Source organism: Leptosomus discolor, chromosome 9 (genome assembly GCF_034619465.1).
Source record: "Leptosomus discolor isolate bLepDis1 chromosome 9, bLepDis1.hap2, whole genome shotgun sequence".
NCBI lineage: Eukaryota > Metazoa > Chordata > Aves > Leptosomiformes > Leptosomidae > Leptosomus > Leptosomus discolor.
Window position 1 is genome coordinate 43,161,957 of NC_141399.1, and position 17,952 is coordinate 43,179,908.

At 41.3% G+C, this 17,952-nt stretch overlaps 1 protein-coding gene across 2 annotated transcripts in view; it reads right to left on the reverse strand.

Moving 5' to 3' along the window:
- The window catches only part of TENM1 (teneurin transmembrane protein 1), a 254,101-nt gene that overhangs the window by 11,269 nt on the left and 224,880 nt on the right, over positions 1 to 17,952 (reverse strand). For both annotated transcript variants that reach the window (XM_086470169.1, XM_086470168.1), the window contains 4 exons: positions 14,951 to 15,317; positions 12,630 to 13,140; positions 7,405 to 7,577; positions 4,337 to 4,572 (listed from right to left, as the gene is read on the reverse strand). In XM_086470169.1, coding sequence (XP_086326295.1) covers positions 4,337 to 4,572; positions 7,405 to 7,577; positions 12,630 to 13,140; positions 14,951 to 15,317 — 1,287 coding nt within the window. The remainder of the gene's footprint in view (positions 1 to 4,336; positions 4,573 to 7,404; positions 7,578 to 12,629; positions 13,141 to 14,950; positions 15,318 to 17,952) is intronic.

The following is a 17,952-nucleotide window of genomic DNA, read 5'->3' on the forward strand; positions in this document are numbered from 1 at the left end:
GCCATTACCTATGTCTCATTTGTTGACTTTCTTTTATTAGATTTAAGTTAAATTTAACACCCTTCTCAAGGCAAGACAGGAAGACACATGGGTAGCAGGCCTCATTTCAATGTTGTCATAGAACAGCTGATTTCAAATCCCATTGGCTTCTTAAAGACGACTCCTCCAACGTACATAGAATGCAGTACAGAGCCCCTGTGAGAGGCTGCAGCTCATGTGTTCTGTTACAGGCCAGGGAGAACTGGTTTCAGAAAGCAATGTCAGGTCAGAATATCAGCTGATGAAAATAGGAAGAGAATTCAGCTGACTTCAATAATAATGTTCGTTGTGCATAAAAAGATACATTTATTATATATTTTTAAACATTCGTTGACTCTACTTCCATTAGTTTTATAGCTAGAAATTTTGCAGTGCAAATGATCACATAAATGTGCACTTCTCTTGACTTTCATTCTCAAATCTAAACTGTCTACAATGTGTAAATCAGAGATGATTGTATTATTTCCTTGTCTGTGTTTTGATTTGAGTCAACATAAAGTGATACACGCTGGCAGAGGATTTGGTCCTATCATTAGAGCTTGCTGTAAGACTGGTAAATCAAGGGAGATAATTTGCTAAATGCAGTAATAAACATAGCTGTCAAAGCCTGTATCTGCAGGACTTTTGAACTGAGGCCAGTGAGTTACTTCCTTTTTTGTTATTAAAAGGAAAAAAAAAAAGGCAAAATAAGTAAGACTGACCAAGCATTCAATTTTCAATTTCGTAGATATTCACTTATAAAACCTGGACTGCATCCAGTGCCAAGTTCCTCTAAGTTATGCAAAAGACAAGAGGGAACAGAGCTGCATTCTAATCATTACATTACTATGCATCATGCTCATTGGTTTTAACAACAGCCTTTGCTTCATTTTTAGAAGTCAATTAAAATAGCAGTTCAATTGATAAAAAAGAAGTCTTGCTAGATTAAGATTGATGTTAAAATGCCTGATTGTACATAGATTTATTATTAATATAAAATGCATACATGCCTACAGACTGTTTTATACAGTTTCAGGAAGTGCCAGGGCAGGCAGTTCTGCACTTAAAGGAAACCTGTGATTAATTCCTGTGTCTCACATTGATTTAGATACTGAGATAAAGTCAGATGTCTGTTCTAACATTTCAGTCAACTTATCTGCTCTATTTCTAGAGCAGGGAATTTGCACCATGCAAAAATCCCACTTTTTAAAACACTACATTTACAGCATTATTCAGAATGTGCTAACAGTGGCCTCTTCCCAAAACTGGGAATAACACTAATAGAGTGACACGCTTTCAAGATGGTTGCTAATTGCAATTAAGAATTTAAAATGTTAGGAGCAGGCAGAGAAAGAAAAGCTTTCTTCTCTCCAACTAGGTCATCCTTTATCTCATCCCCAGTTACCTGCCTTCTAATTTATACCTCTTAGCACTCAAAGCCGTTTCCTTCAATGATGGTATCAGGACTGATCTCTAAGTAACATCTTTAAAACTCATTTCTATGCCTTTTTTTTTTTTTTTTTTTTTTTTTAATCCTCAGAAAACTCTTCCATTGTGCTGTTTCTTTTCTTTAACTGAAGGCTCCTGGATGTCTGTTCATTTCCATTGGGAACCTGTCCAATCTCCAGAGCTTTTCTTTACATATATTTTCAAAGTTCAGCATAGCTCTTTCTGCCCTACATTGCAAGCTTTCTAACACACTTCCTATTGTGCCAGTCATGGCATATTAAGTGTTTAAAAACTTTCTTTTTAAAATATAACTCATTGCAAGTTTTCAGAAGGTCTCACTAGAACCTCATCCAGCATAAGGGCTTCTAACGATGCCACTTTTTTTTTTTTTTTTCACAGCAGTACTCAAAGATCTGTCAACAGTAAGCCCTAAATCCCTTTCGTTATTTGGCGTGCTGCTTCAAACACACTATATGATGGTATTTTTGCTCCTGCTGTCCTGCATATTTCCTTTAATCACCAAGGAAAGACAGCTGTCTTTGGGTAAATTCTGCCGCTCCTTTGCCTTCCTTGCCAGCTACTCTATTTCAGCTCCTTCCACCTCCACTGACTCCCGATTCCACCAGCATCCTATGCAAACTCTTCAGTGCTAAAGCTGAATTCCAGCACACATGTATTTCATCTGTCCTCCAAAGTCCTTCTTATTGGCAGTAACAGCCTCGAAGTCCATTTGTCCCTTTCTCTTGTGTCTATTTACATGGTGTATCCTATGTGCAGAACACTTCTCCTCCTTTCGACTATCAAATCCTCACTGAATGTGCTATTCCACTAGGTTCCCTCCAGCCTTGCCCTGACAGACCTCACACAGATGGTCCTAGAGCTCAGTACAGTCAAGGGAGGGGAAAACACTGCAACACAGGCAGCTGACTTGTTCTTCCGAGTAGGCAGGGACCACCCATGAGCCCCCTTGATCTTGGGTGCGTATAAAAAGACACAATTTACAGAAAACAACACAATGGTCAACTGCTGTGGTGCTAGTGGATACTTTGGAAGGACAGTGAATGTAAGAGCAGCACATCAAAATCATTCTTACACTTCACCTTCATCTTGCATCCTCTCACTGAACGAAGGTGAAGGAGGAGGAGGAGTACAAGAGTGATTCTATGCACCAAAAGACTGATCCAGAGGGTAGGTCAATCAGTTGAGCTCTGGATAGCTTCAGTGTTGCAGTATTTTGGTGAATATTTTACGCCTCCAGCCAGAATCCATTTACTCCTGAGCAATTTGTGAATTTCCTGCCTTTTTTTTTTTTTTTTTTTTTGGCCGGGCAATATTAAGCCTCATGAAGAAACAAGTGAAAATGAGTTAAAAGAACCTGCTATCAATTTCAACAATAGAAAATACAAACTGCATAATGGGAAAACTGTGCAGGATAAAGTAGTTATTTTAAATATAACTGTCTTAATCACCTTGGCCCTGGCAATGTAAACAGAATAGATGACTGACTACATCCTTTCTATTTAAGACTTCAATTACATAAGATTGTTAAAAAAGAAGTGCCATACAGTTATTTCAGCACAAAATCACACAGAAAACAATTGAGTAGGTAATGTGAGCCATGGAGGCCATAGTTTGGATCCTGCCATCAGCATTTGCCACTATAGTGCCACTACATTTGCCTCTATAGCATGTTCAGCTGCCTCCCTAGACAGGGCCATGAGGACTCACGCTATGCTAGAGAGGAGGCTGTCAGAAGATGGGCAACAAAAACTAAATGAAGCTTTTCCCCACTTGCAGGATCCTAATAAACTCAGTGTGACTGCCAAATCTAAAAAATGTCCTTTCAAATGGGTGTTTCACATCCAGTAGCCAGTCTGGCCAGATCATCCGAGGCCTGTGTTTCTGATCAATCGGTCCAGTTGAAAACCAAACAGATGATACATTTTTAAAAAACACATAGGATCTCATAACAAAAACACAATCCAGAGATTTTAATAACCATCTCTATATTTTCAGAGCTAACAGATGTAACTTCAGAGATAATACTTATCCAGACAGGTTGTAGTTACTAATGCAGTATTTCTAAGGCCAAAATTCCCAGTTGTACTACTGGTACAGGCATTTTAAAGGGTATTCATGTGAAAAACAGAACTGATTTCGTAAAAAACCTGTTCTGCAAGGTAGCAGTCTCTTTGAGCCTTAGTGTTATCTAATTAAATGCTGAATGTTGACCATCTGTCATTGTAATCTGTGAGTTCTCCTCACAGATAAAAATAAACTATGGATGCAATGTTAAAGTAATTCATTATTAGAGCCACGGTGTAACCCAGGCACATGGAGCGAGGGGGTTTGGGACCACGGGCAGAATACACAGCCTCTCTGGATACAAGAAGGAAGCTCTACATTACTCTGGCTTGCAGGAAATGCACCGGCCAGGACACCCAAGATGTGTCCTGTGAGACCCTCGGCCCCAGGCAGAGCCTGGCACCTATTATTTCCCCCAGAAGAAAGAGGGTCGATAGATCTGAGAGAGGCAGAATGTGGCTTCAACTCTGCTGCTGTGCCAGAGTTAACTACACATCGTCTTTTGCTCACAGCTTCTTCCAAAGCCATAATTAAGTTCTTAGTTGAAAAAAAGGAGGAAGAAAAAAAGTAATTATGTCTTGAGGTCAAGTCTCACAACCAAAATCAAACAGAGATCAAACATCCCTGTGACTGTCGGAGGAGTTTGGTTTTGAAATTCATGGCTGGGGCCCACCATTGATACAAACTTTCCACCGCTCTCCTTACAAAGTAGAACATTTTAACATGATTTTAGTTCAATGGCTTTCAAAGGGAACGCTGCACTTTGCACAAGAGGAAGCCTTACCCTTAGCCTTCTCTCAAATGTGGATATATTGCCTTTGGTCTGCTCCCTCCTTTGCCTCCATTCAATGAGATTTGAGTTATGCTCTCCAGGAAGGGAAATATTGCACTTCCCTAAAGTGGGGCTGATGACCCCTGCTAGAATATGAGGCTCCGTGTTAAGCGTGATTTCCATTCCACTGGCAAAGGTGACTCTCAGAGACCCATCTGGGCTGACCCGGTAGATATTCTGTGTGTTATCTGTCAAAAAACAACAACAAAAACAGGGAACAGAGAAAAATTCAGATCTCCACATTTACAAAGCAAATGTTAGGTGCAATAGGGCTTTGTTTGTCCCTAGGTTACAGACAGCTGAACATATACCAGCTGCATGTTTGCAACCTGCAACCTGCAGGCCTTCCCACGTCTAAAGAGCTTTTTACTACATTTGGCCTGACGATTTCCATTTTGAATGCTTCCTGCAGCAGGAATAAAGAGTTTTTTGCTTTCAGCTTAAAAGGTTGTTGTCCTGGGTTACAGTGTAAAATGTGCCAAAAGAAAAAAAAATATATTCTATTACCATCTTCAGGAGCTGTTGAGACCAGGTGGGGCGGTGCTCCCTGCCTCCCCCCTCTGGACTATCTCCTGTTACTGGGCACAACAATGCCTTATCGCCTGACCCATCGGTAACTCGCTCCTGGACTATCTCCTGTTCATGGCCCATCAAGGAACGGCCTCACGACTCCCCATCCCATGGTGAGATGCTCCGCCTGGGGAGGGGGGGGAAAGAGCCAAGCAGTCCATGCCAAATAAAAACGGAGATTTTGAACACCCTAGCAGCCTTTCTTCCACTGGATTCCCAGAGGAGCTTTCCCCCCACTGGAGTTCCAGAGGACAAGAGCTACCTGCCGACCACTGGACCTTCGGAGGAAGACCAGACCCTTTTACCTGATCGCTGCTTCCACAGAACTACACCCATCGCTTCAGGAGGACTGCAGCCAGCATTTATCGGACTGCTACTGCCACCCTAACAGGGTGTCAGGTTGTATTCCTGACTCTGTCAGTGTAAACCAGTGGGTTGTTTGTTTTTCCCTGCCTTGTGTTATATATATATATATATATATTAGTAAAGAACTGTTATTCCTATTCCCCATATCTTTGCCTGAAGGCCCGTTAATTTCAAAATTATAATAGTTTGGAGGGAAGGGGGTTGCACTCTCCATTTCAAGGGAGGCTCCTGCCTTCCTCCACAGACACCTGTCTTTTCAAACCAAGACAGTTGTAAACTCATATGCTGGTTTTGACCACTGATGTTTTGATGATTTTAGCATACTGGGAGCTGTTAACAGGACGGTGTATTGCTTGAATGACTGCAATGAGTATCTGAGATCAAGCATGAAAGCTGTTTCCAAAATGTCTAGAATGATGGCCAGTCTTCCATTCTGTCACCATTCTAAAATCTCCTTCTCTTCCCCATTAGCAGCAGGACCCTGGGGTAGAGGCACAGTGATGGTCAGCCATGAGCCTGAAGCTTAGTGCAAGAGACCCACTGGGAAGTGGTTGTTGGCAGAAGAATGAATGGGTCAGCAATGGTGGCACAGCGAGCAGCTCCAGAGGCTGTTGAGGGAAGCTGTGATGACCTAGTACAGCCTCCTCCCTCTCCCCAAAACTGCCAGAAGCACACAGAGGGTCCAGAGCAGGTCTCCACTGAAAGGACGCAAAGGCATACAGCCAGGGACTATGAAAAACATCTTTTTTTTTTTCTTTTTTTTAAGCTGGTCCACACAGAAGTAACTGGTCCAGCTCTTGAGATGTGAACATGTGGAAGATAGTTGGGTATGCCAGAGACTGAAGATAATAGGCATCACATTAAAAGAGACTTCGTCATTCAGATGTAAGGAGACCATGTCTGGCTGGTTGTTCACAGGGTGCTGCATGACAGTTTCACAGTGATATGGAAACATGCAAATTATAGTAATTCATAACTATAACAGGAACAATAATAACTACAGCTGTTCATTTCTGGCACTGCCCACAGTGTGCTAAGCACTTTCCTGAGGCAGAACTTGGTAACACACCAACTTTGAGGAGTTTTAGATTTAAGGACATACAATCAGGCAGTCAGTAGCTAATGCAGAGAGCAGATGGGGTCACTTGGACAAAGCCTAACAGGTGATACCACAATATAACGATTTCCACTTATTCACTGCTGTCTCTCCAATGCAACAGTGAAGAGGAATGAGTATTTGTGAGGTGAATTCCTTCTATTTTTTTCTTATAGATCAAAAGCTGACAGGAAGAAAAGTTCTGTGATTTGCTGAGTTACAAAGCTTTTCTACAGCAGACCTGGAAGGAAATCAGAGAGCTATTTCCCTGCTCACTCAAAGCCCGAACAATCCACTGACAACAAAAAAATCAACAAAGAAAAAAACCCAGATCGATTAAACTATATAAACCCAGAACTTTGGTGATGAATCTGCAAAATCTGGAGGAGGACACTAGGGCACTTCCATCAGGCAGAGAGCAAATTCTTCCTGCAAGACATGATATTGCCAGGGAAATTCTGTGGTGTCTACAGGGGTCAAGTCAAAATCCCATCCCTGAGGCAGTCCCTGGCAGAGGTGGGTCATGCTTTCCTCCTTCCTACAAGTGCTGTCACCAGAACACAGCACTACCAGAAAGATTTCACAGCATTGGCCAAACAAGGCATTTCAGTGCTAAAACGTCAGTGGAGCATGTCATTCTTCTGGGCAGTATTTCTCAGAATAACAAAGCTCAGTGTATTATAGGTCAGTCTAAGTCCTCCAGACACTGAAGTAGAAAGTACCACATAAAGCCTGGAGACATCAGAGATTTCAATAACTAGAGTCTATCCATGGGACTCTTCCTGAAGAAAGAGAATTCACTTGTGGTTTGTTTCTAATTGGTACCCCAGGAGAATTATAAGTAGTAGCTAGCTATTGGTACTGAAGCAAGGAAGAAACAAATGAACTAATTCCAGTGTCTTTTTTTGGCAAACAGTTAAGAATGCAATAAAGTCTAGGGTTTGAAATGTAATGATTAGGGTAGAAATAACAGAAATGCTTTAATTACCTTGTTTTAAAGTATATATTGTAGAGGTAGCTGAGAAGTTTGTGGCTGTGACCACATTCTCTCTGTTTGAAGTATCAAGTTCCACCCGTGTCAGTTTTTCAACATCGCTGTGGAAACTGCTGACTTCCCCGGTCGGGAAGGTCGCGTTGGTCAGATGGCCATCGGAGTCATACCTGCAAGACATGATGGTAAAGAGCCATGAAAATACATCACTACTGTCTAGTAGATACTCCTAAAATAAAAAGGGAAAAAAGTAAGAAGCATTGTCAACACTGTGCAATAAGTAAAAAGGTAAGAAATGGTCCATTTATTCACTCAAAATGCATTCATTCCTTACTCCGAATCCTCGCTTGGACTCTCTCAGTGGTGCTGGATAAAATACAACTGGGAATAGTACGAGATGCTACCTACATCATTCAGCTGCTGCCAGAGGTTTCAGCGCTGCCCACAGACAGCGAGGGGTGTGATACAGGAGGGCGGCCGCTGGAGGTCACTCGGCATTCAGGCAACCAACTCACCCCCAAAAAGGCGTTTTCCTACCCGTAAGTTTAAATAAAACCAATTCTTAGATTCTGTGACACTCAAAAACTGCCTTTTGTTGCTGATGCGTGAAGTACATAATATGAGTGGTGAATTTAAAAAGGGGACCTAAAGCGTAACAAGAGCAATAAAATTAGATTGAAGGCTGCAGCGATTAAGTTGCCTACATGGTTTTTACTCTTGTGTTACGTTTCCCACAGGCCTACTCAAATCAGCAGAAACTTCTCATCACAAGTAACAGCACCAGAATCTAGAGTACCACGTTTTAGTTCACCTAAATTTCATCAGTGCTAAAGAAATTCTTTTCGTTTAAGGTACTTTATGTGAATCAGGCCATGTTATGAAAAAGCCAATAATTAATTCAAAAGCTCTGGAGCAGTGTTTCTAACAGTTTCTTTTCAGTTCTACAGGTGTATTTGTTCTTTCTGATGGTTCACATTGGTTCTTGATATCGTTTCATATTAATGCTTCCCATCTTAAAAACCTGCTTGATGCTAACACATTTTTATTCATCCAAGACACCTCACTGATACCACAGATGTATTTGCATGAGTAAAACCAACTCATGTTCATAAAACAGAAACCTATTTGTGCAGGTAGGAAAGCATAATTAAGTTTTCATGTCTTATTAACTGTCTCCTCTCATTGACAAAACGTATCCTCAGCTGCTGTATCAACCAGCAAAGCTCTGATGCCTCCAATGGAGCTCTTCCAATTCACATCAGCAGACGATCTGGCTCTGTCCTTCACTTTAATGCGCTGGCATCACTTCCTTAGGATCTTTATTTCCCCCTAATTAGTCAGACAAAATCTATATGTCACAAGAGGTATTGGTGAAAAAAAAATCAGGATTTTTTCTCTTCCCCCCAATATAAAAAAGAAAAATAGAGCAGCTGTTCTTTTCAAATGAAACACTGGAGAATGAACTACTGACCATCTTGTGGTTCTTTGACAAATAAATTAATCAAATGTTAAACACAGTCTCTCTCTCTTTCACCTCCTACTGCCCTCATATACATCATGCAACTTATTTACATTCTACCCTTATGCTTGTTCTGTGCAAATTGACTGGGTGCCACACTCAGCGATTAAAATTGACTCAGATCACTACTTTTCATCATTAGAAAACTCCATGAACATTGGGCAGTTATATTTCATTTACTGCTTGATCAAACAGATATGCCAGCTTGCTAGGTTATTTGGATTTGCTACTGTACCATAGAAAAATCCCCAAATCACGCATTTTTATGGCATAAATGCAGCAAGTTTATTGGAATGTACTTGTGCCCAAGACTCGGGATCCATCTTCTCTAAGTATCCAGTTTTGCTGCTGATAGTGGTGCTGATGAGATACAAAACTCCCTGTGTAGCTGAAAATGGGATAAAGTCTTACTGGATGGCTGGCCAGACACAGTACTGAATCATAATGAGACTACAGCACATGCCAATGGATTCTTACTCATGTAGATGGTCCCACTGACTTCAAGGAGAACATGCAGATTAGTGTCTCGGCAACAATTCCACAGTGTGACCATCTAAAATGTTTTTTTTATTCCAGACTGCTCCAAGAAACTCAACCCTCCGAGGACAGGTTCTGCCACCTTTCACATGATGAATAGTAGCACACTGGGACTCAGTTCCTGCAGATCAATGTCCTTCCCATACTAATAGGGGCAGAATCATGACATATTTCTTAACGTTAATTTGGGGCCCAGTTATGCCACTGTTAATCATGTCAGTGACCATTTAATCATGAAAATAATTGCATTGATTTCAGTACTCACATGAGGAAGTGCTCACCAATACCTGAAATGCACACTTGGGGATATAACTTCACAATCCATTTGCATTCCTACGTGTAGCGCAGTTAAGAGTTATAGCATTTCAAAGGGAAAGCGGTCTAATTAATTTTTTTTGGAGAGAGTTGTTTCTTGCAGGTGTTTTCTTGTCCTTGATTTAATAGAGGCCCAGTGCTCCCCCTCCCCTTTTACAGCTTTAATGATACAAAATTAAAAAAAATCGAGATGACTGAAAATTGTACATTAGCTATAATTTTATGCAAGAGCTCTTTCAGTACTTCCATTCCATCAGATTACAGTAGATGGATGACAAGTACTTTTGTAGGTGGTTTTCTACCTCTTAATAATTTCCCTCTGTGAGTGAATCTGACACATAGGTAGATGTTCTGAACAGTTCATTATCTTTGCTCATATTCCCAAATATGTGTGATACGTGTTGTTAAACAAATTCATCCCTATTTCAGCTTGACAGTGCCATGGGTTGAACTTTTGGATGTGAATGCAAATCTAGCTTAAACAGAGAAGACGATTTCAAGCAATTTGGAAGTTGTTCATATGATAATTCTCTTAGCTCCAGCACTATGTTCCTATATGACTCGGAAGCAATTCACATATAAGTAACCCCTTTGAAAAAATCTAATTTTCAAACTGAAATCAGGTGTCAGTTCTGAACGTGACCTATCCGGAAAATAACGTCTGGTTGAAGGATAACTAAGGACCATCACACCCCATGACCTATTTATGGCAGAGGGTGAGCAGCACCTCCTGAAAGCACATCTACTCAGCACAGCATTGATTACAGTGCAGCAGACTGGGTGACATTCTGTGTATCAGCCATTCAGGAATTTGTAATATATTACAAAGACGACTTAAAATATTGGACTGAACCCAAATATTAATGACGACTTCACTACTTGATTTTGCTGTTGTTTTTGTAATGCTGACAACTGTAATTCTGTTAATTTCTACTGACTGATCTAGACTGGCGGAAGGACATGGTCATGCAAAGCCTGGACAACCCAAAGCATCAGTGAGGACAGTGTTACCTAGCCTGCAGTGAAAGCTGTGAAAGTATGAAAACCAGTTTAATTTAGAAAAATTTCTTTGTGTTAGTCATAATCAATCCTTCCAAGGCACAGGTATTTCTTTGTGAAGAAATCTGTATTACATACAACGGGAAACACTCGTAAGCAGGTGAAGTCCTTTAAAAGATCTTCCCAAGCTTGAGTCATACTTCAACAACCAACTTGCCGGAAGACAACAGGAACAAGCAACAATTGTGTGAAATGGTTTACACTCAGTGTCAGTGGGACAGAGTAAGAATACCGAGATTGAGAAGCGCATGCCTAAAAATAATCTGCTCTAATGTGCCCCAACAATCAAGGCCCTGCAACAGCGCATGGTGTTGAGCATTTTGAGAAGTAATAGGCATGACTTGGAGCTACTGTAAAAGCTTTTTGAAAGCGTCATTGGTCCATGGTCTGGACTGATGCCATCCTCGAGTAGGGCTGTAAATGGATCATTCTTGGTGTGGAAATTATGACAAAGCAGCATGTATTTTAAGCCAGTTCTGCTTAAAGGGTAACACTCAGACCAGTGTTTAAACAACACCAGGACAACAGTGAGCTTTGTCTTGTTGCAAGATAATTTAAATTTGCCAACTTCTTAAATTTGTCGACAGATGCCTGATAACGAGAACTGAACCAGGAAGGCCCCGTATGGTTTTGTTTTCCTGCATATTGTCAAAAATGGCCCTCTCTAATGGTTCATACTAATGTCCACCTCACCAATTTAGTCTTTGGCAGAATAATGGAGGGCAGGATGGAAAAACGCCCCATTGAATACAAAAATCCAATGAACTAGGCCATAGTTTTCTCTGCTTTTATCCTACTTTTATTTTAAGAAAATATAATTCTAAAACCCTGTAATGATGGTGACTCAGCTGTCTCTCCAGATGACCTCTGGAGTAACTTCTTTCTCTTCAATCTATCTTCTGTTCATATCTCACCTGGATGGCTCTTCATTTTAGTTTTTGACCGTGCACTCCTTTGCGCCACAGAAAGCAGGCATTATTATCCTCCTTGAAGACTCTGAACTAGTACTGCAATGTTAACATATGATTTTCATCCATCACTTATCCTCAAACCAGGATTATGACAAGTAATTATAAATAATGAGAAATCCTGATACATCACACCTCTTTATAAATCAAAAATGAACTTTCTCTTACTTGTTCTCTCTCTGGGACCAGATCGGGATGTTCTGACTGCATCTTTAACTATCTTGTCTGTCCTTTAGAAGTCCCGTCAAAAGACTCCTGAAGGTCTTGCTTACGAGGCCATTCCTACTCCCCTTATATACAGCCTTTTGCTAGCACATAGCCTTTTGTTATTATATATCCTCTTCCCCTCCTGATAGACACAAGTTCACTCTTGTCTGTGAATATTCCTTTCGCTGAGATTCTCAATTTCCTTTGCAACACCCCCTTCTCCAATGAGTTTGCTAATTTTCCCCTTTTCGCCTTCCTCAGGAATCTGCAAATTCCTGATTCGTATCACAACTTGCCTCTACTTCTTCAGTTACAAAAAATTCCACAATCACGTTTTCATTTAGAGAAACAAGTTCACAATAATAAAGTGCAAATGAGTGTAATTTCGGGCTGTTTCTGCTATACTTAATGGGCACTACGCACAGAGCTTTAACATATGACAGGCTTTGGCATTTAAGAAATGGTAGTGCTTGATTTTAAAAGTTGGTGCAACAGCACTACTTGTCCTTTCCCATGCAGTGTTAGTAGCAAGGTATCTTTTTAAATTACTAGAACTGACTAAAAAAATGCCAATGTTCATTTAAAACAGGGTTCCTTACATCAGGCATTTAACTTACTCATACACCGTTGTCCATCCATTCTCATCGCTTTTGGTTGCTAAAAGCCCCGTGTTTCCAGGATATGTCATCAGAGCCAGGTTGTAGCCTTGGGCATAAACTCTTTTCAGAACCCCATTGCTGCTTATTGTCAGCCAGTACACCTGGCCCCCCGGCACCACGACCCACAGGGGCAGCCCACTCGTGTCTCTGCGGATGTGAACTGAATTCCCATTGCTGCTGGTGATGGTGCCAATATCCCCTTCCCCGCTGTAGGTGAAATTGTAAATGTAGTCCCTCGTTATGAGGTTCAGCGTGTGCAGGTGGGTGCCGTTGATGGTGAACTGATACAGTTCTTGGTCCGCTGGTGATGCAATCTCATACATATTCGTGTCACTGAGGTGAGCCTTGTTTCGGCTGACTGCACGGATGCGAACATTCCCAAGGTCTGCTACGTACAGCGTGTCATCAGGAGAGACTGCTAGAGAAGAGGGGGCTTTCAGCTTCGCATCTTTGGCATATCCACCATCACCTGGAGGCAAAACGGTAATTTTAATAATCTGTAATGTCCATATTTAAGCTGGTCCCCTAAGCCTGACACACTGCTTCTCCTCAGTATCATTTACAGGTCAATAAAACAGTATCTTCTTCCAGCTAATTAAATCCCTATTATCTAAGGTTGGTGCAATTCTAAATTAGTCTCAATGAAGACAAACAAGAATATAAATTATCTAATTTACAATGTTTTTGCTAAGGCCAAAACCCTGCTGCTCAGGAAAGCTTCAATGGCAAAATTGTGAAAGAAAAAAAAATGACACCTGAAGTTTCATTCCCTACTTTTTGTCTGTTGGCGTGTAGCTGAAGTAGAATCATATTATAAATAAAACAAAAAGAAAATAAACCCCAGTAATTCAGTTAAAATGATAGCGAAGGAAAGATTAGTTTATACTTATAAAAACTAACACTACAGGAAAACAAAACAAGAACAATAGCCAAAAAGCGCCTTGAGAAACCACCTCTTCCAGTATCACTCGGTAATTCACCTGGTTAGTGTATTTTAAGATTTGAGGAGGATATTTGCATTATGATGGGCTGCATAAGCATATCAAAATGACTTTACATGAGCAGGATTTTCTGTAACTAGCCAGAAAGCACATTAAACCTCATTCTTAGAGAAAAACACATTGCTGTTTAAATTGCTCCCCTTCTCCTGACTGAGAAATCAAATTTGCTGGAGAGTTTGAGCATACCCTATGAGTCCTTGGAGACTGACAAATTAGCTGATCTTTCTGCCAAGCCAACCCTGCCTTTCACCAACCCAGCCCTGGCACAATCATTAGATTTGCCACAATTTTTTATTTTTCAGCACTGAGGATAGTCTCCCTCAACAGGAACCCTGAACAGGATTCTTTTCAGCACTAGACTACCATGGCCGTAACTGAAGCTGGCCGTGCTTGGCAAAGCACGTGAGGCAATGATTATCTTCATATTGCTGGGTCAGCAATCCACCTTCTCTGGAAGACCATTTACATTTTTTTCTCTCCATTCTTGACATAGCTAATGTTTTCTTGTCAGTAATTAACCTTTTATTTGAAATGAGAGGCTTAAGAATTATGATGATATTATGAAACTGAACACAGTGGCTCTTAGAGATGACAAGATGACAACATACTGCACACCTCTGTATATGGGAATGCTGTCCTCTGTCCCATTAGGAAATCTGTTTTCATAAAAAAAAAGCCACAATTTGTTTTGGTGCATGCAGGGGAGAGGAGCTGTGTTGCCGAGAATGTCCAGTGGTGCAGTGCAGGCCTGGCACTGTCTGTTCCAGTTTAAAACACACAAAGAAGAAGAAATTCTGAACATTATGTATTTGCACCATTTTGCTGGTTGTGCAGCATGACACAAGTGATGATAAGGCATAAGGTAGTGTTTTTCTCTTGATGTGAAACACTTTGGTACTCTTCTTGGTGAGGAGGACTGTCTAATCCGGTAGCATTCAGGTGCAATCTGCACTGGGGCTAGCACCACCTTCAACATGGGCAAACACAGCTGACACAGAAAGCAGACTGGGAGCTAATTTCGCACGGTGTGTGTAATCTCTGTGTCAAAAGAGGAAAAGGTAAGACCACCCTGAGGTTCCTCCAGGGCCAGCTGGAAGACTCATGTCTCTGAATCCAATGGATTAAATCCACAAAGAGCTGCTGATAAGGTTTTTGGTTTTCCAAGGAAACTGAATCATTCATTGCTTGTCTCTCCTTCCCCTTGTCACTTGGCTAAGCTGCCGCTGTGCCAGAGGATCTCAACAGACAAGAGACCAGAAATAATGACCATCTCCTTACCTGAAAAGCAGTCACAATTAGGATCAATCTTGCAGTCACAATCTGATGGGGCTCCAGCGATTATAGAGATCTCACCGTTGGTTGTGACCTGTTGTATACGGTTGATCTTTCTTTCATCTGTCTCTGCAATGTAGAGTATGCCGCTGTGAGACACGGCGATCGCCCTGGCTGACTCCAGGGTCGAATGGATGGCCACCTTGCTGACGATGAAGTGGTCGATGCCTGGCACCTGGCAGTGAATGGGGCGCCCCGCAATGATTCGCACACGCCTGTTCTCAGAGATCTGCAGGACAATGTTGTTGTCCAGAACGTACAGTGAATTGTCTAGAGGGTTCACTGTGAGGTCTGTTGGCCACTCTAATCGCACCTGCAAAGAAAAAAATTAAGGGAAGGCAGGAAAAAAAAAAAAACCAACAGAAAAAAGAATGACTAAGACAGTAAGACAGTTTCATTCAACCATCTCTGATCACCATGTCATCAAGGCACTCGGTGGATTCACCCAGCCAGCACTGCTTCTCTAGTATGTACCCTCAACTGGGTTTGGCAGAAGTTTCAATAAGCATACTCTTTTCTGAGGTCCAGCGTGGAACAAAACTTGACTTGAAAAGTAATTTAGCACCCTTGGAGAAGTATTCACACAAGTCCATTAAGGTGGGAACTTTATTATACCTGCGCAGTCATGCAAATAAAAACATACACTTGATATCATGCAACATCAGCCAGAAAATTTTCCAGGTCTGAACGTTGTTGTTTCAAGGTTGCAGTCAACGCTGGCAGAGTGAAAAACAGTTAGAGGTTGTCAATGTCCTAACGCTTTAATTGACTGTTAGTACAAAAGGAAAATGACATACTAGAAGAGTACAACACATTTCCACAATTTATTTACTAAGCAAGAAATGTTAGTAAGACTTATATGCCAGAAGAGAGATAAGCTCATTCTTTGTAACATAATAATACACTGCTTTATCACAATTCACATGATACAGTAGCCAAGCCATAATTATTTATGATGATTTTGCTTTGTGAATTCAGTATTTCACTCATGGATTAAGTAGATTCTTCATACTTAAGGTGAGCTTTTTGCCTTTTTCCATGCAGGTGAGAGTGCCAACCAAGCAAAGTTTCCAAACCATGCTGGAGGAAATACTAGAAGAACGACCTCACTCATCTGATACCTGTTGCATCAGGATCTGGAAGAATTAAACATGCTCCCAATTTAAGGTGGGGCTGCCTGTCAACCTGAAAGACAACCAGTACGTAGGCTGCTGATTGTAGCATGTACTGGCCAGAGCTTCAAACTCCTCCTGTTGAGAAAGCTCAGTAGGCAATGCAGGATTGTGGAATTGGGCAACAACAACAGAGTATTCTGGTCCCTCTCACCCACTAATGGCCAGTGGAGGATTTGGACTGCAGCTTGTCTATGGAAAGGTCAAGAGAACAACTGAGCTACCGAGATTGCAAGACAGCCTATTTTTGTCTGCCTCGGGATGCTTTACTTGTTATCCTTCGTGAAGAGATGAAGGCTTTTATCTAAGAGGTATTTTTCTGGACCAAATATTTCAATCATCAGAAAAGAATAAATACCAGGCTAAAATGTAATGGTTTTATATGCTTTCTGTGTCGCAGAAGCTTCTATTCTTTCATTTACTGATTTTGTTGCTGGTTTTGCTCATTTTTCCACTGCGCTAATTAAAAGATCCACGAATGTAGACACTGCAGATGCTAATACAATGCTCAGCGCTGAGAAATAACATATGGTGGAGTGTGTGGCCATCGCAAGCCACCTGCTCGCCTGGGGTCAGCTCAGGAACCAGGCTGGAGGCCAAGTCTCTCCCTTTCTCAAGCAGCAGTATTTCCTGAATAATCTCATTTCCAGAAGTACATTGCTGGTTTGATAATGGATGTTTTCATAAAGTGGGGGCATTGCGGCTACTGTGTCTTGTCCTGCGTGGTTACATGGTGCACCACACAATTATGAAGGCTCACGGAGTAATTGAATTCCTCCTTGTGCCCAGTCCATTTTACTAGACAGCATAACTGGCAGTAAGACTAATGCTGTTGGGTTCAAGTTCTCTTCTGAACCAGGTGGTAGAGTCCTTCCAAATGATGATAAATGTGGTGGAACAGTTGGAAACAGATTCCTCCCATAAAGGTGCTGAATTCTGTGTGTGTGTGAGACTGCCCAGATTCCACCCGCTGCGGCAGAGCTGGTTTACACATTCCTGTTAGCTCATGCTTCAACAGAGTTCACTGGGACACCAAATAAAACTCTTTGGTTAGCATAAAAATCTCTACAGGGCTATCTTCAGGGAACTTGGAAAAAAGACATATTTACAATGTACCTCTAATGCAGAACATACGATTGCTCTATCAAAGGAAATAGGTTACTTTTAATGGGAAACAGACACCTTCAATTTTAATGGCCTCCTTCACAGATTGCTGTGCTGCAAAAACAATCTTTGATTAACAGTAACTAGATCATTAGTGATAAAAACTTTGGTCTGAAACTATCTACTTTTGCCATAATGACTCTGCGTAGCACATGCCATGTTTTAAGAGCTGTTTTTCCTTCGTGGACCAGGCACTCTGCCTTTGCCCAGTGAATCACTTGAACTCCTTCCACTGGGAAGGTATGCCTGGTGTCTTGCAGTTAACCAGGTACTGGTCTGGGCCAAAACAACATTTCCTCTGGTTGATTTGAGGCTGATTTGGTTTATTGAGATAGAAAAAACTTCTATGCAGCTGTCCATTTCACTTGCAGCAATGTGCCTAAAGCTTAGTCTTAACAGCTGTTAACTGCAAGCACATTTGCTTTCCTACTGATCACGTCTGTAAAATGAATAAAATTTGAGTTGGGAAGATCTAAACGATCTTGTTACTACACCAGAACTGTTGCCTAGCATTCTGCTCTGCAAAGGTAACAGAAGGTACAGCTACAGCTTCTCTTTCCCAGGTTTAAAGCAGTCATGGATGTATTAATGGTTTAATCCCAGGTGAAATAT